The sequence below is a fragment of the Barbus barbus genome, assembly GCF_936440315.1.
Source record: "Barbus barbus genome assembly, chromosome: 49".
NCBI lineage: Eukaryota > Metazoa > Chordata > Actinopteri > Cypriniformes > Cyprinidae > Barbus > Barbus barbus.
In genome coordinates this window covers 21,087,761-21,112,184 of record NC_136727.1, presented here as the reverse complement: position 1 = coordinate 21,112,184, position 24,424 = coordinate 21,087,761, and the positions used below count along the sequence as shown (strand labels likewise).

General features: G+C 37.3%; 2 protein-coding genes across 3 annotated transcripts in view; both read right to left on the bottom strand.

Moving 5' to 3' along the window:
• Positions 1-305: 305 nt before the first annotated feature.
• On the bottom strand, positions 306-24,424 carry LOC306867657 (ELAV-like protein 2). 2 transcript variants are annotated; one of them, XM_079413451.1, is made up of 8 exons: positions 24,199-24,357; positions 15,380-15,469; positions 11,679-11,922; positions 4,695-4,798; positions 4,459-4,612; positions 3,487-3,712; positions 3,365-3,403; positions 306-1,134 (listed from the first exon to the last, which is right to left on the bottom strand). In XM_079413451.1, exons 2-8 carry the CDS (start codon positions 15,449-15,451, stop codon positions 822-824), a joined length of 1,152 nt encoding a protein of 383 aa, XP_079269577.1. In that variant the 5' UTR covers positions 15,452-15,469; positions 24,199-24,357; the 3' UTR covers positions 306-821. The 2 variants fall into 2 exon arrangements, with proteins under 2 accessions (XP_079269577.1, XP_079269578.1); XM_079413452.1 differs by lacking the exon at positions 15,380-15,469 and having other exon boundaries at positions 307-1,134; positions 24,199-24,424.
• Positions 414-24,424, bottom strand: part of LOC306867658 (ELAV-like protein 2) — a 75,205-nt gene continuing 51,194 nt past the window's right edge. The window contains exon 7 of the mRNA XM_079413453.1: positions 414-857. The gene's annotated coding sequence lies outside the window, so the exon portion shown is untranslated. The remainder of the gene's footprint in view (positions 858-24,424) is intronic.

The following is a 24,424-nucleotide window of genomic DNA, read 5'->3' as shown; positions in this document are numbered from 1 at the left end:
ACTAGTTATGTGTTAGTGTTTAGTTAATAAAACTTTGGTGCACAAATTGCATGATGTTTTTGACATGACAAATTACATGAGTTGATTCAGTCCCTGCTGGCAGATCAATGTCACGTAAATGATGCCTGATCTTGCTACTCTAATGCATTAGTACTGGAAGAATGTTATTTTCTGTGACCACAAAAATAACATTTCTTATAGTTGATCTAAATTACACTGAATGTTCTCTGAACAAACAGATTAATCAACTGTAATATTAATTCTGCTACAATTCTGGCAAATGAGATCAAGAATTATAACCAATTACAATTTTTAAAAATCATAATTTTAATTAGATAACTGGATTTCGCCCAAATTGTGCAGCTCTAGCAGGCACAATAAAAATGATCATTAACCAAAATACAGAATGTCTTCCCTTCAATGTATTTATTGATGTACTGAACAATAAAAAAAACAAAACACAAATTTCAAACACAAATTAACATGTACATCTTGTTTTATACTTATTTAAATATTTAACATAAAGATAGTCATTAGCACAAAGAAAACTAAAAAAGATAAACTAAAGATTCATGCACACATTATGCAGTGGATTGCACCGCAGAAGCTCAGGAGGAGAGATGGGAACAACACGGGAAAGCTCTCCATCTCAGCCTCATGGAGCTCACCTGCCACATTATATACCAAAATAAACACTTAAACAGTCAGCTGTTAAATCTTTAACGCATGTTTTAAAACGTAAACTATTTTAAGAAAAAAAAAAAAACATGAAATATTTTCTTGTCATCTCTGTAAAGTCACGTTTGCATAATGTCACTCACTCAGATCTTGTGTGTTTTGTTTGTCTTGAAGGAGACCTGTAGAACCCGGTCCCCGAGCCGGTACCCATTCAAACTGGCGATTGCTAGAGCAGCCTCATCGTAGTTTGTCATGGTCACGAAGCCAAATCCTTTGCACTTGTTTGTGTTGAAGTCTCGTATGACCCTTACATTAGTCACAGCACCAAACGGGCCAAACATCTGCCAGAGGATGTTCTCGTCAGCATCTGGTGCCAGATTATACACAAAGATGCACCAGCCTGTGCCGGCGTGACCCGGGAGATTGATGCCGTCAATGGTCATGGGTGAGAATCTACTGCCAAAAACAAACAAAAACTGCATTTCAGCTAAAACAGTAGGCTATTTTCTATGCTAGTATGCCACCAAACATCTATACTGTTCCTTCAGTAGCGTGTAACACCCATTTACATCTATTAAATATATATATTGTATTAATGTGATGAATTATTAATATTTAAGAAACAAGTGTTGTATTTGTTTTTGATTGAAATGCAGGCAGTGTAATTTAGTGTTAATGCAGAGTCTAGAAAGGATCATTCATGAGCTCAGGCTGATCTGCAGTGATGGATTCAGGGATTATAAAGTGACGGTTAGGAGTAATTGTTTCATAATTTTCCATTCTGCTCAAAGGAATGTTTAGTCTGCTTTTTAGATTTGGCCCAGAATTCTCCATTTCAAACCACAAGTGTCTCTGTGATAAAACTAGTTTAGTGAGATGAAACGGCGCTGACATGCTTCACAGAACTGATGCTGAAAACTAGAGAAATCAATCCCACACTCATGGATTTACTGCAGTAAAACATTGCTACATTCATATTGAAAGCTACACATTAATAAATATATATTAATGAATGTATATTTTAAATGATTACACAAGTAATGGAATATAATGGAAGTGTATTTATTTAAAAAAAAAAATAGTTTTTGTGTTCAAACGGTTTCATAAATAAGTTTTATAGAAACAATGGGCCTCATTCATGAAACACGAGTAGAACGAATTTGTGTAAATCGTTCGTAAAGCCGTTCTGATGTAAACTTTCGAATTCATGAAAATTTACAAAATGTTAGTTGTTACGAAAGAAATGTACACCTGCTCCCTACCACGGCTAAATGGTGCGTAAAACGTTCTGTGCTCTTTTTGGCAAACTGATGACACTGAATTTTGATGCACTGCCAATATAATATTTTACAAGTTCGTTTGCTCTGGGGTTTTTTTTTTTTGGGGGGGGGGGGGGGGGGGGGGGGGGGGTTAGTTTTTTCTGAGATTTGATAAACTGTTTAGCTTTGGGTAGAACACAGCGCCCAATCAATGGAGGGGCGGGACAAATACCACACTGACCAATCATCCTACTTGTACAACTGAACAACAATAGAGAAGTTAATATTACTGGTTACTGCATTTTTATATTCAGTAATATTCTTCAAAATGAGATACTAGTAATATGTTACTGCTGTGGATATTCCACATCATCATAGCAACCAACGAGTGTCAGCTGGAAAAACGCTGTGCCACCAAACCATTCTCAAGCGCCACCAGCTGGCCGTTTTAAAAACACTTTGGTGGACAAACGTTATTGAATCTTTATTGTTAGCCATCTGGCCTATTAGTCTTTTTTGTAATATACTGGAGCCAAACCTATTCCACTGCGTTCCTGGACACGCAATTTGTGTAGCTGTAGTCATAGGCGGGGATTATGCTAATTGTCAATGAGCGTGCACAAGCGCCCTATTTACGAATGACTGGAATACATTAACATACAAGTTTAACTATCAAATCAGACGCTTACGAAGCGTTTGTGAATCCGGAGGAGAGTTTTCCGGAAGGTCCGTTTTTTTGTGCAAATTACTCAGAATTTACTCCTATATTTACAAATGTTTCATGAATGAGGCCCAATGTATTTTCCAGAATATTGTCAAATTCTGACATCTAAAACGCAGGGTTTTTCCTGCATAGAGAAATGAGTCTTAAATCTCTCTCTTTTGTAGAAAATCATACCGTGAAATCAGCATTGTGAATCATATCTCACTGTGTTGAGTGAATCGGTACATCCGTATCCATTACACTTCCACGTCATGTTCTGTACCCAGCAAACCCAGAGAACACATGAAATATGAAGCTAATAAACACTATTACTATAGTTTGTATGTGAGCTTTGGGGTATTTTCATAATTTATTTTGGAATGATGGGAACTAAAATGCATTGTTATAAATATTTAAAACAATTTAAATATTAAATATGTAATAATGTTTTTAATATTTACTAGTTTATCACTGATCATAAATCTCTAAATGTAATAAAATGTGATTTACACAACTGTTTTCTTTTTTACTTTAGCAATGCAATTTTGACCCAGTGAGACTCATATACTCAGAAAATATATCAGCTAGAATCAATATTGTTGCTTTTTGCGGTTCATAGTATGTAGCATACTATGAAAGTAGTTAGTCTGGAGCCCTGCCATTTCTAAAATCACCAACTCCCTGCTTTAATAGACTTCCCAAGCAGCTGCTCAAATGAACGTACCTCTTGACTCCATATGCCATGTTGAGCAGATTATCCAGCCTGAAACACACAAACACGCGCACAATGAAATCACACTCGAGTCAAAGTCAGTTCCAGCGCAGCGAGTGTGTGTCAGCGGGTACCTGAATCTCTGGGCCTGCTGCGCCAGCGGTCCTGGGTAGCGTCTGTTAGGCGACTGGTACAGGTGGGACAGCAGCGCCTGGCTGCTCTTCTGACTGGGGTTGTTGGCAAACTTCACTGTGATTGGCTCGGTGGCACCTGGTGGTTTCTGTCCGTTCAGCCCTTTAATCGCCTCCTCAGCCTCAACACGCCGGTCAAATCGAATGAAGCCCACACCTCTGGACACACCTGAACACCACAAAAAATGACTGTAAACCCGACTAGACTAGGATCTGTTTTTTGGGCTAAACTAAATCTTTCAATTTTGGTTTATATGTTAAAAAATTCCATTTGGGGCATCACTAATCACTACTCGCATCATACACATAAATAAATATATTATTATGTAATTAAGTTCTTTCACAATGATTTTCATAGCTATATGGCATAGTTGCCATAGTTTTAAAGTGCCCCTAATATGGATTTTTTACAATTTTGTGTGTAACACAGCTCTAAGTGAATGAAAACATCCTGCAAAGTTTTAAATCTGAAAGTGCACCGTGTATAAAGTTATTGTCTCTCAAAAGAAAGAGTCGACTCTGAATCATTGAAACGAGTCGTTTTTAAAACCAATCCCAAGCAGTTTCATGTTGTCGTCAACCTGAAACATTAGCATATTGCTGCCCACTTGTTGGTCTTTTTGCATTGGTCTGAATGAAAATGCAAATGCAAATTCATTCTTTGCCACTAGGTGCTGCTTTTGGAGCAGGAAAAATAGCCGTTTCCCTGGTAACACTGTACACTAAACAGCACTGCGCTCACAAACACTGCTTTAATTATGAAATGAAAATGAGACCAATCATATTGCATATTATTAGATAGTGAATGTGTTTTTTGACCTTGCATGCATGTCAACCTGTTGTTGGGGACTCCGAAACCAAAATATGAACCTTTCATAACCCATAATAAGGGCACTTTAATATAAAAGATCTCACCTGTGACCTGATCCACGAGGATCCTGGAGGTGATTATGCGGCCGTACTGAGAGAAGAGCTGCTCCAGCTCTTGCTGGGTCATAGTTTTAGGAAGACCGCTCACGTACAGATTAGCGTCACGGATGGAGGCCGAACTCGGTCGCGCAAACGACACCTGCTCACAAACACAAACATAGTACACGTCAACACACACGAGCAGTACCCGTGACAGCAGCCTCACTTCGGACAGACCTTACCTTGATGGTTTTAGTCTGCAGTCGGAGACCATTTAAAGTGTTGATGGCTTTATCTGCATCTTTGGGTTCTACATAGTTCACAAAGCCATAACCCAGACTCTGACCTAAGCACACAAACATTCAGGTGAGGATTTATGAGCACTGCAGTGCAACATGGATCTGACATCACAGTATCTAACACACAGGAAGTACGTTGACAGGTCTGTGAGGTGAGCTGCAGATGGTGACGTGTATAAAGCCTCCATATGAGAAGCATCAGGGTTACTGCAGACTCAGGTCTTTTGAATCCTTAAAGGTGCTGTATGTAGGATTAAACTAGGTATTAGGGATGCAGATAAATTATCGACCGATATGAGAGAAAATGACGTCATTTTTATTGCTCCGATAAATAAATGAAATCCGATAAAGTATGCTTGCTGGTAAATCAATCAATCAAATTCAAATTCAAATTTTATTTGTCACATACACAGTCATACACAGTACGATATGCAGTGAAATGCTTGTACGGCAGCCAGTGACCTTAAAAAATATTAATAAGAAGAAATACAAAGGAAAATAAATGTAACTAGTAAATAAACTGTACAAATAAGGGCATATATATATATATAAATTTTAAAGTGGCAATGCAAAAGTGACTTATGAAACGTTAAAGTGACTTATGAAGTGTCATGTGCAATGGTTCAGATATATAAATATGTATTGCATGAATGTGTCCATGATTGTCCAGTCAATGTCAATGTTTCAAAGATATTACTCCTGTGTGATGGTGTGATTGAGAGACCTTATCGCCTGCGGGAAGAAGCTCCTCCTCAGTCTCTCTGTGTTGGTCTTCAGGGAGCGGAATCGCTTCCCAGACCGCAACAGAGAGAACAGTCCATTGTTGGGATGGCTGAGGTCTGATTTATCTGAGATTCATCTTCTTTCCGAGTGCAAGTGATTGCAGCTTTAAACTGCAGTGACTCTCAGCATGTGTTGTGCTCATTACATCATTATTTGCGAACATGTCTTTCTCGAGTTTTTCTCGGTGGCAGAGGAGGACAATGCCATTGCTATTTCCAACGCATGTTCAGCAAGGATTCCGAAAGGAGGAAAAAAGGCATCAAGTAGGGTTGTGACTGAGGAAATTTTCCCACTGGTTAATCAACGTGCGTCAACTAGAGCCCTGCAAATCGGCCCGGGCCCGATGGGCCCCTACTTTTTTACGCCTCTAGGGCCGGGCTTCGGGACAATTTTCACGTCATAGTTCAGACGCAGGCCGTTTTGGGTTTCTTATTATTTTTATATTGTAGTCATCCATCGATTAGTGATGAAAAAAAATCACCGCGCTGGTGGAAACACCACGAGACCGTGCTGCGACTGAGAGCAACTCGATGGTGTTTAGTGTCCCGCAGCAGCAGGAGCGCAAGTGACGTCAGCGCAGATGAATAGTTCTGCGTTCAAATGCATACAATAGGCTAAAGCTTGCTGCAAACTCCCAGCAAACATAACCATGAATGTGTCTGCGGGAAATAGTAAGGAGATATTTGAACTATTTACTAATAAACTAATGTTTTCTGAGTCCGTGTCGCAAGGATGAAGCTGCTGATCCTGACTCGCCGTCTCCTCATTACACGTGCCTTTAGAGAGAAATGCATCTTTATTGATTATGATTAAGATTAGAATAAAAGAGTTTTTGTTTTCGATTTATTTATTTCTTTAAGTGATAATTTAAAGCTTTCTATAGATATATTTATCATGTCTGTGAGGCATGTATTCTCTCAGCTGAAGCTCCTGTTCAAGACGGCAGAAAGCGCATCATGTTTGTTTTCTTTGTTTTATAAAAGAACTACCTTTTGTTGGTATTGTGAGTGCACACAAATACAAGTAGACCCTTTACAGGTCCGAATGATGTATTACTCTTACCTTTATCAAAATTAAATTATTGGCAATTCGGCATCAATTGCTTGAATTCAATTCAAGCAACAACAAAATACAACATAGAACATATAGCTAACCTATATTAACAAAACAAATAAAAATACACCATGCTATATGCCTAATATAAAATAACAGATAACAGATCATTTTAAATATGCATGGTAGGCCTATACAAAACTGAAAATCAGTAAAGACTGAGGAACAAATAATTATAAAACGTAGAACGTTTATTAGTGAGATGGAAAGTTGAGGCACGGACTGCATACACCTTGATGTAAAATAATGGGGAAAATATCACAGTTTAAATAAAATAAAAATCAGCAAATACTGTAGAACCAAATAGGCTAAATGAGAAACGAATGATTAAAAAATAAATAAATAAATAGACCTTCCAATATCACCTTAGATAAATGGCAGGTCAACAGGCTTTTCAAAATCCAAAAATATTTTTAAAACAGGCGCTTTTACATTTGGTTTTGAAACTCTTGTGTTTTTCACCTCACTCTTGTCAGTCAGCTCGACTCACTCTCCTCAGGTGATAAATGAAATCTGATCTGTGATGCGTGACTGTCGTTCGTTTGGTGTGCTGCATTGAGCAGCCGCAGTTCAGTTTTAATTGTAGTGCCTGTTCTCTAACTGAACTAAATGATTTTTATTACTATTAAAAAAATCAAAATGACAGTGAGGGACGGTGCTGCGGTGGGCAAGTGATAGTGTTGCGACTTAAACTTAACTTGACTTAAGTGCATCCTCATACCAAGGTTGAGCATGCACTTTTGTTTTTCATTTTTTTCAAGGCTGACAAATGTCTTTTTTTTTATAATGTATTTGAAAACACGTGACTTAAAGACTATAACTTTCTCATCCTCGTGCACTAAAAACGTTGAATAGATGCATTTCTTTATGCATGAAATATTTGAATATAACTGTTGTTAAAAAGTTGTTAATTGCAGATAAACCATAGTTCTGTCATAATTCTGTTAAACCATTTCTGTTACAAAGTACACAAAAAATAAAAAAAATTTGAAGAGTCAGGACTGATGCTTGCTATAGTTAGGCCAGAGCTACTAAAATATCAGTTTAATCAGGGAATCTTAGATTTTGTATTCTCCTGGGTGCACAAACTGCAGATTATATGAAAATTATAATATAAAAATATGAACTTATCGGTATCGGCCATGAGAAGGACTTAATTATCGGTATCGGTTAAATTTTTTCATATCGTGCATCCCTACTAGGTATTGCAGTCCAAATTCAAAATACTGGAGGGTTTTTTTTTCACCGGCAGAGCTCTACACTTACTTTTCTTTTTAGGAGCGCTTGTGCTCCTAATTTTAAAACTTTAGGAGCACCTTCAAAACAATAACCAAACTCTGATCAAAAATGAACCTTCCCATTATGAGGTGATATTTGACTCCTTAAAGTGATTTACAGGGTATTTTGTTTTTACCTTTGTGATGGCATTTTTCTAACTTTATTAAAAGTATGTCATCTTTTATGTCAAATTAAAAAAAATCTATTTATAAGTTTATCATTTCTAATTAAAACAGAATAAAAACAAGTAGAATAAGATACCAATCAAATGAAATCAGTATTTAAGGAATAAATTTGTACTACAGAGGTGGCACAGAAGAACACAAGTTGCTTGTAGGTGTATTTTCAGATGTTTAATGAGGCTCAGAGGTTGCATAAGTGCAATAAAATTCATAAATTCATGTTGAGGTTAATGTTTTAAATATACAATTTTGAATGTATAAATATTAAATGATTTAAATAACAGAAGATACTTTCAAAATGTAATTAAAACCACCAGTAGGTGGCGGTATGTCACTGATTTTATCACTGAATCATTCATTTAATTGATTCATTCGAACAGCTGATTCAGGAACGAAGTAAGTGACTGTCTTTATGAATGGGTAATTGAATCATTGACTCACCAGTTCGCTGTGTTTGAATGGAGATGCACAGCGGCCTGGCTGGGACTTTGTTTGAAACTATTTTAGAGCAAAATAAGGCAATAGTGTTGTCGTCAGACAATATAAGTCACTTAATATTAACTTCTTGTTTAATGAACTGTTGTATTAAATCAATATCACATTTGCAAACTCCCTTAATAATCATTCAAATCTGTCACTCATCTTAGTTCATCGTGATCGAACAAAACTCTGAATCTCTTATTTACACCGTCTACACTTTTTTTGTTGTAATGAGAGAATACGTCTGTGATACATTACTCAACGCTGCAAAAACACGCAAGTACGTTAGAAACCTTTAAAGCTCCCTCAGCGCAAACACAAATATGCTGATCGGGTCAGTCGCACTGCTGCTCCTAAATATTATAGTCGCACGCAGTAGTTTTCGGTCACACTGTAGAGCCCTGACCGGGCCCCTCCTCCTCAGACTTAAGGCACACGCAGGTTGCCAGACTGACGACACCAACAGGAATGAGTGCACATGACGATGAATGACGTGAAATACGCTATGTTTTCCGCCAACTGGCAACCCGGCGTCGAAATATAATTGGGTAAACTGGCAGTGGGCAGGTTTCACAAACCAAAACAGAGACAGACATTCCGGCCCAGAATGCACATTTTGAAAGGAGAATAACTGACTGTAGCATTGTTTTCCAATAAACAAGTATGTGAACTTAGCATGTTTCTTAAATATCTGCAAACATGTTATGGTATTTTTATGCTTCAGTAGAGTCAAAAACTTACATACAGCACCTTTAACATAAGTGTCAGAAGTGGGCCTTATTTGACACCACTGAGAACTCAAGCTGCATTTTTAAAATTTACTGTAATTAAATATTTATTACATGTTTAAAGACTTTTTGTTTAATGTATGTCTAATAAACATTTGACAGTTAAAAAGTTAAATTCTATGAACCTTTTGCTTATGCAGCTGTTAGATCCTCTGAAGTATGCATTTGTAGACTGTCTAAAAACATTAGTACTTTGTGCATGATCCGGCCCGTGCAAACTAGAGCTTTAAATCATTTTAAACTATGCTGCGCTATATCCAGTTTGCCACTACTTTTTATATTTACTGTGTGCTGTATATAAAGTTACCATTACCTGTTTTTTTTTATTATTATTTGAGAAAATACGATTACCATTACATATCCACTTTAGACATGTTTTTAACAATTTCTTCATTTGTGACCCTGGACCACAAAACCAGTCATAAAGGTAAATTTTTCAAAATTGAGAATTATACATCATCTGAAAGTTGAATAAATAATCTCTCCAGTGATGTATGGTTTGTTAGTATAAGACAATATTTGAAAATATGGAATCTGAGGGTGCAAAAAAAAAAAAAAAAAAAAAAAAATCTAAATATTGAGAAAATAGTCTTTAAAGATGTCCAAATGAAGTTCTTAGCAATGCATAATACTAATCAAAAATTAAGTTGTGATATATTTACGGTAGGAACTTTACAAAATATCTTCATGGAACACAACTTAAATGCAATAAAACAAACTTAAAATAAAAGAAAATAACTAAAAATACCTAACTACATAATACTATTATTGTTAGAAATTGCAACAATATAAAATAGAAATAAATACATTTATACATTTAAAATTTTAATTAAAACATTAAGTAAACAATAAATAAACGATAATCTCCTGTCCAGAGGAGAACTGTCCCCCGACTGAGTCTGGTTTCTCAAGGTTTTTTCTCCATTCTGTCACAGAGAGAGTTCTGGTTCCTTGCCGCTGTCGCCTCTGGCTCGCTCAGTTGGGGACACTTCATTTCTAGTGATTATCGTCAATTTGATTTCACAGATTTAAACTAAACTGATCTAGACAATGTCATCTCTGAACTCAATAATGAAATGCCTTTAACTGAAAATTGAATGTTTAATCTTATTTCTATACATTACTGACACTCTATCCTCCAGTTTGATACTGTTAAGTGCTTTGACACAATCTGTATTGTTAAAAGCGCTATATAAATAAAGCTGACTTGACATGATCTTTACTTAATATCCTAATGATTTTTGGCATAAAAGAAAAATGGATAATTTTGACCCATACAGTGTGTTTTTGGCTATTGCTACAAATATACCCCAGCGACTTAAGACTGGTTTTGTGGTCCAGGGTCACACATGTGAAATGCAACAACAGGATTACAGAATCAAGTAGTAGCTATCTGAAATATAATTTATATTTGAATTTAGGGGTGGGCCATATACCGGTAGACATAATTAACAGGTAGAATCTTCTCAACTAGTAGAGATTTTGGACTACCATCTCTATCACGCTCATGTGATGTTGCTGTGCTCCGTTGTCACGAAAACATAGTTTGCGTGTGTTTTTAAGCATTGCGGTTTAAAAACCAACAATCAGCAGCAAAAGAGAACTGATTTTACTGTATGCACGCACTGTCTGGGAGACTCTTTCTGAAGAACAAGAAAGAGTTAAATACACATGTATGTGTCAAAATACCCATCTTTGAAACTATCCCCGTAAAGAGTAATTTAGGTCTTCAGTGAAAGCAAACAGCTGAGAAAGAAAACGCATGTAACAGTATATTGGATCCGGGCAGCTCTTAAAGTGACAGCAGTCTAATATTCCTGCTGTCTGCCATTCATGTTAATCAAACAACAAAAGAGAGAAAATCTCTCACTGCTCTTGACTTAATCACTTTTTAGTTTGTCCTATTGCTTGTAATTAGTTTCTTATTCTTATTTAATCGCTGAGCATTTACTTGTCTTCTGCGATCTTTTTTTTTTTTAGGCTAGTATTAGTTTTTTGTGATTGACACTGAAATTGACACATAAAATTTCTACCATATCAAAAAGAAAGACCTTATTGAAAGCAAAAATTACTATATTGTGATATATATAATTATCGTGAAATAAAATGACTCCTATCGTGATATAAGACTTGTCATATCGCCCAGCCCTAACTGTATTTATATATTTTTCCTTAAGTTTAATAGTGTGATATTATGAGCTTTAAATACCAACCATTGGCCACTCTGCTCTCTAATATCATCAATATCAATCAATCATAAGAGCCCTATTGGTCAAAAATCCTTAGGAGACCGCCATAAATACCAGTGATTTTGTCCCGCACGAGTTTGCAGGACTCGATCTCTCCGATGCTGCCGAACAGACTCTTGAGCTCCTCCTGCGTCATGTTCTGTGGCAGGTAGTTCACGATCAGGTTGGTTTTACTGTCCTCGGTGCCGTCGGACATCTCCACAGGTGACGTGCAGGTATTAGAGACGCTGTTGGGACCGTTGCTGGTGGTACAGCTCGGCCCGTTGGACAGCTGTGTCTCCATGGCAGCGATCACCTGCTATAGATTCAAACACACACAAAGTGAAAAAACAGGAACTCTTCAGATTATTTCAAATGTAGAATATAGTCATATATTAGTAATAATCTGTCCACAGTCTGTGTTCGTTTTAAATACATGTTTTGATTTTAGCATAGTTACAAAATCTATTGTTCAAAAAAAAAAAAAAAAAAAAAAAAAAAAGGATTTGTGCACCGTTTCCTCAATGTGTTTTAAATTAAATCAATAGAATCCATTCATAAGAGTAATTTGTTTTTTCTGAGTGCAGTGGCTATGATATATGTAAACCTACCAACATCCGTCACCATAAATTATCACGAGTGGAGGAAACAAATTATAAAAAAAAAAAAAGTTTCGTCGTGTAACACTGGTTAATGGAAACGCTGTCATTTCGCAATAGTTTTTTTTTTTTCCCCATTTAAAAATATCACAAAAGTTTTGCGCAAATCTGTAATGGAAGCACAGCTTGTGTCAGTAAAGATTAAGGTGACTTTTACCTTCTGTAAAAAGAGCCGGAAAAAAATACCTCAGGTATTGCTAGTCCTGTGCAAACAATACGTACATAAATATTCCATCATTTCCTGTTTAAAAGTAGTTTTACGCAGTTTTTCAAGCATTCATTTAAAAAAAAAAAAAAAAAAAGTGAAGTGGCTCAGGAGTCTTTGAGTGATGTGACTGATGTTTTTTTTAGATAATGTAGTCTTGTTAAAATAGATTTAATAAAATTGGTATCGAAAAAAAGTATCATTTAGGAACCGGCATCGAAGTCAAGGTATCGATATCAGTATCGATATTGAAAATTTTGGAACGATACCCAGCCCTAGATGATACAAATATAAAAGACATAAGAGTCATATACTGGAGTATTTTTGCCCCCTTATCCTGAATTTTGGGGAATTCTAAATGTATTTTAATAGACAAAATCACATGAAAACGTGCACTCTAAATGAGCTTGCGCAGTAGTCTAACCTACATCTCTGTGCACTCTGGGTGTTTTGGCAATATACTAGATAATGTCAAATCGCATATCATTTGATCAACAATTATGATATTATTGTAGATAATATATATTGCACACCCCTAATCCTTCCCCTAGTGGCTGGTGTCAAGTATCATTACGATTACTACAATATTTTATAATCAATTTTTTTCTAATCATGACAAAACATTGTTGGAAAGGTGCGAGTCTCAAGATTCCATATTTGGTGGTTATTTGTGATAGAAGTTTGTGATGGGAAAATGCTTTTTTTTTTTTTTTTTTAAATCAATGGAGTCAGGATGTCACCTGGTGGTTATTTTTGGTATACTGCCCAAACAAAACCTCACAGGAACCTCAATTTTTGTAAAATAAACTTCAAATGTTGAACATATCTTTAGGCATACAGCTTTGATTTTATAGCAAATTTAGATTCAAAAATATTTTGTAAATTATTCACTTTATACAAAATGAACTGTATCATACATATTCTTTATTAACACTTTCATTTTACATGCTTTCACTTACTGTTTGCCTTGAAAAAAACAAAAAAAACACATACACATAGGTCTACATTCCAAAGCATTAAATTACAACCATTTAAGTTTGGATAGTGCATTTTCACATCTGTGTACTGGTTGACCACTAGTGATATCCTTGAACATGGAAAGCAATACACGTACATTATACAACATTTTGGGAAATCAAGACAAAAAAAACAAAAATTAAGCTGTTGTATTGTTTACATTTTAAGGTAGGCCTACTTCGCACAAATAATACTGTATGTAACGGAAACCCCACGGGTGTGCATTACAAGATTTGAATGAATGCCACGGAAGCAAGAAGCCAGTCATTTTGGCAACAGTTCTTTAGATCTAGCATTCTGCACAGTTTAAATCACAGACAGATGAAGTAGTTTGAAAGGATAGCATGTATTTGAATACATTTGGTTTCTTCTTGTGGTTTAAAATCAGATTAATTTGTAGTGACATCTTTTTTTTTTGGGTGTTATCCCATAGAATTGTCATCATTGTTTCGGTAAGGTAGTGACAAAAGGGAACACATAATCCTCATATTTGGGGGAAATAAACAATTTTAACACTGTTTTGCCATTTGTTTTGTATTTTAGTATGTTTTAGTAGTGTTTTGGTATGCCAGTTAAAGTTCTGTAATGCGATGTGCTTGCAACAGAAAATGTGCAGTCACTACCAACCAAATGTTACATGCAGCGCTTCATTCACGAATCCGAATGAGAGGTATGTGAGCCTTCCATGAGATTCCGTTTCAGTTTAGGTTTAAAGCTGCAGTCCGTACGTTTTGCCTCTTTGTAGCCATCTCTGTTTGAAACCTGCAATTGCAGTCATTTGCTGAATTATTTTCTTTAAGTGGGCTGTGTGTCGGCACGGCTGCTCAGCGCGGATGAATCTAAGGTTTTGATGTGTGGCTGTCAGTCACTGCACTGGATACTGTACTTCGGAATCACAGATTCTACGTCTTTGAAGTATGTCCCAAATATGAATTGTCAAATTAGTTTCAACTACAAAGGTGGCACAGAAAAACACAAGTGGCATGTAGGTATATTTTCAGACATTTACAGAGGCTCAGAGATGGCATGGATGTTCGAAATTCATAATGTTGTGAGATTGTTTTAAATTAAAAATTTTATAAAAAAATATTTTAAATATTTTGTAATTAAAACGATTGATTGATATGATACTTAAAATAATAAAAATAAAACTGCCAGCAGGTGGCGGCAAGCCACTGCTTTTATCACTGAATCATTCATTCAATTGATTCGTTTGAAGAGCTGATTCATCTTTATGAATGGGTAATTGAATCATTGACTCAATAGATTCGTTTAAAAATGCAAGTTCATTCATAAACGAAATGTCGCCGTGTTTGCTTGGAGATGCACAGCGGCTCGGCTGTGACTTTGTTTGAAACTATTTTACTTGACGAAAGAGCAAAATCAGACAAAATTGTTAAAGTCATTCAATGTAAGTCACTGACTCTTAACTTCTAGGTTATTGAACTGTTGTATTAATTCAGTATCGCATTTGCATTCCCTTAATAATTTAATCATCTTTAAAAGCCGTCACTCACTTCAGTTCATCACAATCTCACAAAGTTCCATTATAATCAACAAAGCTCTCTACAGTGCACAACGAATCTTACACCCCATCTACACTTTGTTTATAACGAGAGGATTCGTGAGCTTGCATAACTCAGCACTGAACAAAACTCCAGTCATTTTGAGCAGTGAGTGGATTCTGATTAACATTGCATTCAAGGAATCGACATATGTCTGCGATACATTACACTACGCTGAAAACACTTCTGGCCTGATATTTGCTCAGCTGACAGTTGATCAAATTCATTTCCAAGCAGTTTTCCAACAAATAAGCAAAATCAGCACAGCTCTAGGATGTGACACGGTAATACTGGACTGACAGTGATGAAAGAAGAAAAAGTCCCACAAACCCCAGTCCACGGCTCGGCTGCCCACGAGCCACTTCTCAGAAGAGAAGCCACATCACACAGCCTGACTGCCATGACAGCTGGAGAGGACGTCTGCAAACAAGAGCACATCAGAGTCAGTCACTTACACACGCACACTGCTCCACCATCAGCTCCCTACTTAGGGAAACACTGCCACTCACACACACACTCATGAGTAATAGAGAGGCAGGCAGCTCACTCAGGCCTCTACATAACTGCAATGTTTAGCACAAAAATGTTTAGCAATATTAAAAGGTGCTGTATGTATTTGTTTGACTGTACTAAAGCATAAAAATACCATATGTTTGCCGATATTTAGGAAGCATGCCAAGATCACACAAAACAAGGCTACGGTCAGTTGCTCTACTTTGAAATGTGTGTTCCGTCTCGGAATGTCTGTTTTTGTTTTGGTCTGTGACTCCGCCCACTGCCAGTTTAACCAATAGTATTTCAACACCCCAGTGGCCTGTAGCACGAACCCGGTTTTGGTTTTTACCCAGGTAAGTTCACGTTTAGTTTGAGCAAACTCTGAGTTTTCGGGTTCAAGAAGATGGGTTGGTTTTGAGTGGGTTTCGTCACCATGGTAACTTACGCTACACAGCTACCCAGCTCCGAGATAGCAAACCCAAACTGGACCAATCAGCTGTTAGCAAAGTGACATATCTGATGCAATGAATGCACTCCCCCGTATCTCTCGTTCCAAATTAAAGCAGTTTACAGTCAAAGAATTTTAGAGACAAAATTGCCCAACTTTTGCAGAGCTTATATTTACATTATATTAATTGCAATTGCTTATAATTCATATAATTATTGTATGAATTCACAATTTTAAGCTTCATATTTAAATATATATATATATATATATATATATATATAGAGAGAGAGAGAGAGAGAGAGAGAGAGAGAGAGAGAGAAAAAGATAAGGTTTAATATATTCAAAGTTTAAAATGACTAAACTTATATGTTTTGGTTGTGAGCTCTGTGTGAAACTATATATTAATAAATTCAGTTGATTCCTTTGCATATTCATTTTCTTTCTGCTGTCAAACTTTTAGGGAAGGAAGGGAAGGGAAGTGGTGTGTGGTCAAGTATGGTGACCCATACTCGGAATTAGTGCTCTGCATTTAACCCATCCAAGTGTACACACAGTAGTGAACATACACCCGGAGCAGTGGGCAGCCAATGCTGCGGCGCCCGGGGAGCAATTGGGGGTTTGGTCTCACCTCAGTCGTGGTATTGAGGGTGGAGAGAGTGTTGGTTATTCACTCCCCCCACCTACAATCCCTGCCAGACCTGAGACTCGAACCCACAACCTTCGGGTTACAAGTCCGACTCTCTATCCATTAGGCCACGACTGCCCCATTGCTGTAGCGGAAGTGTTTATTCCTGCCTTGTAAATTTACATACATTTTATTTTTAATAATGACCTCTTAATCTTCAGCAGAAAGTGAAATTGTACAGACTCTCGCGAGAAGTGTAATCGAAATGACGCTTTGCTGACGCGCTGGGATTCGAGAGAGACTCAGGAAAAGGACTCACAGTCCTCCTCTCCCGAGCATTCTGCTCGCAAATGTCCAATCCTTGGAGAATAAGATGGACGATCTTAGAGCCAGGATTAGTTTCCAACGGGACATAAGGGACTGTAATATCCTTTGTTTGTCAGAAACATGGCTCACGCGCTCGGTCCCGGACACTGCTGTAATGCCAAGTGTGTGGACCCCCAACTGTGTCTCTCTGAATGTGAGAGAAACTAAAGAGCTGATCATGGACTTTAGGAAGAGACAGCAGCAGCCCTACACTCCTCTTATGATCAGTGGGACCCCTGTGGAGAGGGTGAGTAGCTTCAAGTACCTCGGTGTAAACATCTCCGAGAACCTGACTTGGACTACACACATCCAAACACAGGTCAAGAAAGCCAGGCAAAGACTGTACCATCTGCGACAGCTGAGGAAATTCAGGGTCTCACCAGCAATCCTGAAAACTTTCTATTCAGGGACCATAGAAAGTGTATTGACTCAGTGCATCTCAGTGTGGTATGGAAACAGCTCCAATCAGGACTGCAAAGCACTACAGAGAGTTGTGCGCTTAGCTGAGCGCATCTCAGGATCTGCTCTCCCCTCTCTGCAGGACATCTACCTCAAACGCTGCAAAAATAGAGCTGTTAAAATAATCAAGGACTCAAATCACCCTGGTAACCAGCTATTCACTTTGCTTCCATCTGGTAAGCGCTTCCGTAGCCTGATGGCAAAAACTGAGAGACTTAAGAGGAGCTTCTTCCCCCAGGCCATCAGGCTCCTAAACTCTAACTCTGTGTCATAATATCACTTGACTCCATGTAAATATCACCATATCAATAAGCTATTCATAATTTCTCTACCTCATATTGCTGCTATTTAAATACCCTGGACAACGTTTTTGCACTTTTTTTTGCACATTCCTCTTATTACTATTTAAGTCAACAACATACTGACCTGCACATTTATATTTATATTTTTTATTTTATTATTTTATTTTTTCTACTTGTCTTTTTCTTATACTTGTATTCTACACTATTGCACTGTCCTTGGAGTGGACCTGACCTACATTTCACTGCTGGTTATACTCTGTATAATTGTGTGTGACAAATAAAAATCTTGAATCTTGACTAGCATCACAAAAGTGATGCAATAAGCAAGTATGAGTAAACATGACAAAGTTTGTTAGTTTAAAAACATTGCTGATTTAAACACCGTTCAAAAACTATTTTCTGAGAAACTATTCAAATTATTTATTTGAAAAAAAGTCAAGTGCCTGTGGCACTAAAATAATTCAGTAAAAATATAGCGGTTTACAGCTTTTTACTCTTTTGGTACATATAAATGCATTAAACATTCTTGTACTCATTTTAGAGATGCGCCAAACTTTAATTCTGTGTATGTGCTTACATTTCAGGTCTCTTTTAAAATGCAGTACTTCAAAGCAGTGTTTTCTAAGCCTGGTCCTAAAGGTTAGTCAACACAGCAAGTTTTAGATGTCTCCCTAATCAAACACACCTGATTCAACTCATCCGCAGAGACCCCGTCAACAGGCGGGTCAGATAAGGGTGCTGTGTCTGGGTCCTCCAGAGTCAGTGTTTCACATTTAACGCACAAACACTCGCTCAGCCCTTGAAACATGAAGTCACACCACTATTGGAGGAAAGTGAATTGATGGTATCTATAAGCACTCACAGTTGGAGCAGACATATTAGGGGTCGACCGATATGTGTTTCAGGGCCGATGCCAATACCGATTATTACAGACCAAGTAGACCGATAACCAATATATTGAACCGATATATATGTCTGGTGTAAAAATGAAAATGAATGTCAAAATTAAGAATAACAAGGGCTCTGACAAAAATGGCCTTCCCTAGTGTTGGTTGCACTTCTTACTCTTGTCTTCCCCCATGCATCCATCTACAATAAGGGTAATATATAAAGAGAGAGTTAAAAGTAGGGCCACTGTATGCTTCATGATTAACCCTATGAATACTAAATACTACAGCTAAACAGCTTGGGGAAATGTAAGTATTTGGCTTCAATAATTTACATGTTAGAAATGTATGTGTAATAGCATAACCTCTCATAATTCTTCATTAATTATTTTCGGTTGACTAAATCATAACCTACAAGAGGTGACTATTCAATTCATCATCTAACGCACATCAATTGATTAATTTAAAAAGCGCAATGTATATAATACGTGTAAATAATTTAATTGTCTTCATAGCTCCATTGTAGAAGTTGCGAAGAAGACCGCAACTATTTTAATGAAACTATAACACTAATAGCCTGTTATAGGCTCACTTGGTTCAATAGCCTATTGAAATGTCCCAATTTCCGTCATCCTAATCTTGGCCTATGTGACAGTAACTTAATCTTGGCCTATGTGACAGTATCTTAGTCTTGGCCTATGTGACAGTATCTTAGTCTTGGCCTATGTGACAGTATCTTAGTCTTGGCCTATGTGACAGTATCTTAGTCTTGGCCTATGTGACAGTATCTTAGTCTTGGCCTATGTGACAGTATCTTAGTCTTGGCCTATGTGACAGTATCTTAATCTTGGCCTATGTGACAGTATCTTAATCTTGGCCTATGTGACAGTATCTTAGTCTTGGCCTATGTGACAGTATCTTAGTCTTGGCCTATGTGACAGTATCTTAATCTTGGCCTATGTGACAGTATCTTAGTCTTGGCCTATGTGACAGTATCTTAATCTTGGCCTATGTGACAGTATCTTAATCTTGGCCTATGTGACAGTATCTTAGTCTTGGCCTATGTGACAGTATCTTAGTCTTGGCCTATGTGACAGTATCTTAATCTTGGCCTATGTGACAGTATCTTAATCTTGGCCTATGTGACAGTATCTTAGTCTTGGCCTATGTGACAGTATCTTAATCTTGGCTTATGTGACAGTATCTTAGTCTTGGCCTATGTGACAGTATCTTAGTCTTGGCCTATGTGACAGTATCTTAGTCTTGGCCTATGTGACAGTATCTTAGTCTTGGCCTATGTGACAGTATCTTAATCTTGGCCTATGTGACAGTATCTTAGTCTTGGCCTATGTGACAGTATCTTAGTCTTGGCCTATGTGACAGTATCTTAATCTTGGCCTATGTGACAGTATCTTAATCTTGGCCTATGTGACAGTATCTTAATCTTGGCCTATGTGACAGTATCTTAGTCTTGGCCTATGTGACAGTATCTTAGTCTTGGCCTATGTGACAGTATCTTAGTCTTGGCCTATGTGACAGTATCTTAATCTTGGCCTATGTGACAGTATCTTAGTCTTGGCCTATGTGACAGTATCTTAGTCTTGGCCTATGTGACAGTATCTTAATCTTGGCCTATGTGACAGTATCTTAATCTTGGCCTATGTGACAGTATCTTAATCTTGGCCTATGTGACAGTATCTTAATCTTGGCCTATGTGACAGTATCTTAGTCTTGGCCTATGTGACAGTATCTTAGTCTTGGCCTATGTGACAGTATCTTAGTCTTGGCCTATGTGACAGTATCTTAGTCTTGGCCTATGTGACAGTATCTTAGTCTTGGCCTATGTGACAGTATCTTAGTCTTGGCCTATGTGACAGTATCTTAGTCTTGGCCTATGTGACAGTAATTTCCATTAGTTTTCATTTACAGAGCAGTGCAAATGAAGGCACAAAACATTAATTTAATTTATCTTTTAATCAAATGAGAGTTAAACTCTATTTTTTGGCAAACAAATGTGTTTACTATTAAAATTAAAACATGTAAGAAATAGCGTATTGTGTGATTGTTCTTTTAAACAAAAGTTGTAATAATTGTAGTAGCATTAGTAAATAAACCGAACTTTTATTTTGACGGGTTGCCATGAGGACCTCTTAAGTTTCTGTAGCCTATTTATGATATGATGATCGTTTTACTCAAACGAAACAGTCAAATGCTCATGAAGTAACTCTCAGAGCAGTTCTGGGGATGATGTTCATATATTTATGTCCTCATTTAGTGACATGGCAGATGCGGAAAACACCGTGAGCGTCGCGCACTTCAGTGTGTGTGTGTGTGTGTGTGTGTGTGTGTGTGTGTGTCAAAACCGCGCGTCTGTGCCTTCACATATACAGAGACACGCCGAACATGCAGAATTCATATTTAAATAGTCTTTTTGCAGCTTAATGTTTACAGATAGTCCATATTGCGAGTAGATTTAAGTGTACTGACCTACTTTTGATTAATTAATCCAAACTTTGACTAATTCCGTGACTCCGCGTTATACAGTAAACGCTGGATTCCGCGATTCCCCCGGCGTTTCCCCCATCTCGGAAACCATAAATAGATAATATTGAGGTTTTTACAACTTCAGTGTAGTGGATTGTAATTTATTGCAACTTGAGCAACGTCTGCTGCTGCCTTTGAGAGAGAACTGATGCGTGATGAAGCAGCACCAGTTAGCAAGCGCTTTCGGTGTGAGAGTGCCTTTAGTCTTCCATGTTGATTGGTCGGACTCCTGACTCTCAACAAATCAGATGCGCGGTGGGCGGAGACTGCTCTAGGCCACAGAGTGGTGAGTTCCGACAGGCTGCATCAGAGCCAAATAGCGCGTTTCATAATTAAATAATTTTATCGGCACATCGGTTCTGAAATTGACCGATACCGATTATCATAAAAATGCTTAATATCGGTGCCAATAATCGATAATCGGTCGACCCCTAAGACATATACTGCAACATTTGTACATTACAGATGTTTAAATAAATAAATAAATATATATATATATATATATATATATATATATATACACACACAGACACACACATATTAATTAAAGACTAGGGGTGTAACGGTACACGTATTCCTACCAAAAATGTTCGTAGTGCGACAAATCAAGCCTTAGCAGAGTGAGCGTCGGCACGATTATCTCTTCATCTTTACTACTAGTTTTAATGTGAAATAAACATGAATGAACATCTCAAGTAATCGCTCAATCTGTGCTTCACTCGCGGAAATACGTAATCAAAACAGCTTGTAAATAAAATGCCACGCAGCAAGTCATCATCTCGCTATTTCCTAGAGAAATGAAGTCTAGAGAAAAGCGTTTTGACAAATATTAGACTATTTTACTTTACCTGTTAGTGATGTCTTTTTTATTTTTTTTACATACGTTTAGATAAACCTTTTACTGTGTAAATGATTGTATTTCAGTAACAAATATAAATTGTACAATTTAGAAGTTAATTTAAAATCTGCATTATGTGCAATTTACATGTTTGCATGCACATTTTTAATTTGAGTTGATAATTAGTTTATTAATTGTAAAAAAAAAATAATTGTAATTTAGTTATTTTTTAAAGAAAAAGCTATCTGTTCAGTAAACCATTGTTCGATTTATTAAAAAAAATAAAATAATAAAAGTAGTTTTTTTTCCTCCTGCTGTACCGATACCATAAACGTCAAAAACCGAGGTGCGTACCGAACAGTCATATTTGTGTACCGTTACACCCCAATTAAAGACATTATATGATGCATCACTAAGCCTGGAAAACAAGATTCACTTGTGTACAAGCTCCTATATCACATAGCCTAGATTTAACACTGAATATAAAGGGATTATTTCCTCCTTTGTGCTAGAATGCACAAATTATGCACCTCCAGAACTACTACGGAGAACAATCATCTCATGAACACCTCTGAATGCAACAGATATCACACAACAACATGAACTCATGCAAGCATTCAGAGAATTAAACCGAACAAGTGAACTTCCAGTCTATGCAAAGATAATTTAAACTAATTTGACATTAATACATACACTGACCTACTGACAAAACTCAAGTAATCAGAAAGTGATATTCCTTGACATTGTGAAAGATTATTAGAGCAAACACACAAAGGCAGACGGACGTTTGTCAAATCTCAATCATGAGGAGCGTCTCTAAACCAGGGGTCTCCAACACGCCGCTCAAGCCTGATTGGAGGTAGCTCGCCGAGACATATCAGCCTTGAGGTTATTTTAATGATCCCGTTATGCATTTTAATTATCATTAAACTAAATACGAGGTCATGATAAAATGGAGTCAGATTAAATGATAAAATGGAGTCAGATTAGAGTTTAACTTAAATTGAAGAACTTTGCACATTTGGAAAGACCGAACACGCAGGAAACCTTCATCCACCATCGGAAACCTTCTTTGGGCCGGATGGGTGGAGCCTTACAGCATTATAAAGCAGTGTTTAGAAGCGCAGCGCAGTTTCATTTACTTTACCGTTGAAGCAGCTCTGTTCTGCAGTTCATAAGCACCCTCAGCCGTCAAACTGTGGATTTATACATTCATTCAGTCTGTCTGACACAGTTTTGTTCAGACCAATGTGAAAATCAGACCAAATTTCTGTTGTAAGTCTTAACCGGTCAACGCATATTTGCTCATGTAGAACTGTTTATGGGCCAGATAAAATTTAAATGTATCATTCTGACTCATCCTTTTATTAAAAACTGATTTAAAGGCGGAGGTGTTGTTTTATTTTTAAAAATGGTCAAAACTTTATTTGAACATGTAGTACGTCAGTAGATACCATGTTATGAATATTTTTTGTTAGTTTAAAATCTGCCATGATTTTTTAAAATGTTTTATTTCACCGTTTATACAAATAAAAAGTGCTGCTAATTTTATTTGTTGGCTTTTGTCATAAGACTTTGTAAAATGATTTAATTGTGTGTGTATCAGTACTTTAATATTTCCAGCTAATTGTATATATCGGTTTGGATTGATACATTAAGAGACTGTATAAAACCGGTAACGTTTGCTCTCAGCCGTTTTTATTTGAAGAGTATCTCCCGAGTGAAATAAACTGGGAGACCCCTGATCTAAACTATCAGGGGCTACGAGGTCAGAGGTCACTGGCGAATCACCAGCAGGTGAAGGCGCCCAGCTAAACTCTATTGTAAGCGAATAGAACTAACAGAAGGTCAACAGAAGCATACACTACTACACATGCAAATACAACTAACTTTAGACAAGTGTACGAGCTACAGAGACAAACCCATGATCATTTTACGACCTTATTAGGTTAACCTGCGAACTTAAATAGTTCGCAAACAAGTTTTTCCACAGAAACCGCGCGCGTTTAGTGTAGAAATATAACGACACCGTAAACATTAATGGACACTAATAGCCGAACATTGATTATTACAAGTTCTTACGAAGTGACACGCGCCGTTTCTTCATTCAACGCCGAAACAAACACAGCGTATCTGAGAAACGCTTAATACAAAATAAACGAGTGAAATAAAGCGTCTTTCTTACCTGAATTCGGTTTATAAAGTAACGGCGTATGCTGCGCGCTCACGCGTTAAGGGGGCGATGGCGGGAAACGGCGGCTCTATATAAACTGGCGTGTGCTTGAGCCAATCACGGAGCGCCGTGGCGAGTCTGTCGCTCGAGACTGAACAGTGAGAGGTCGGTGGCACGCGAGGGAGCGGGATCTCTGAGGAGCCGCAGGTGCTGCGGATCAAGCGGTGATGATGAGCGC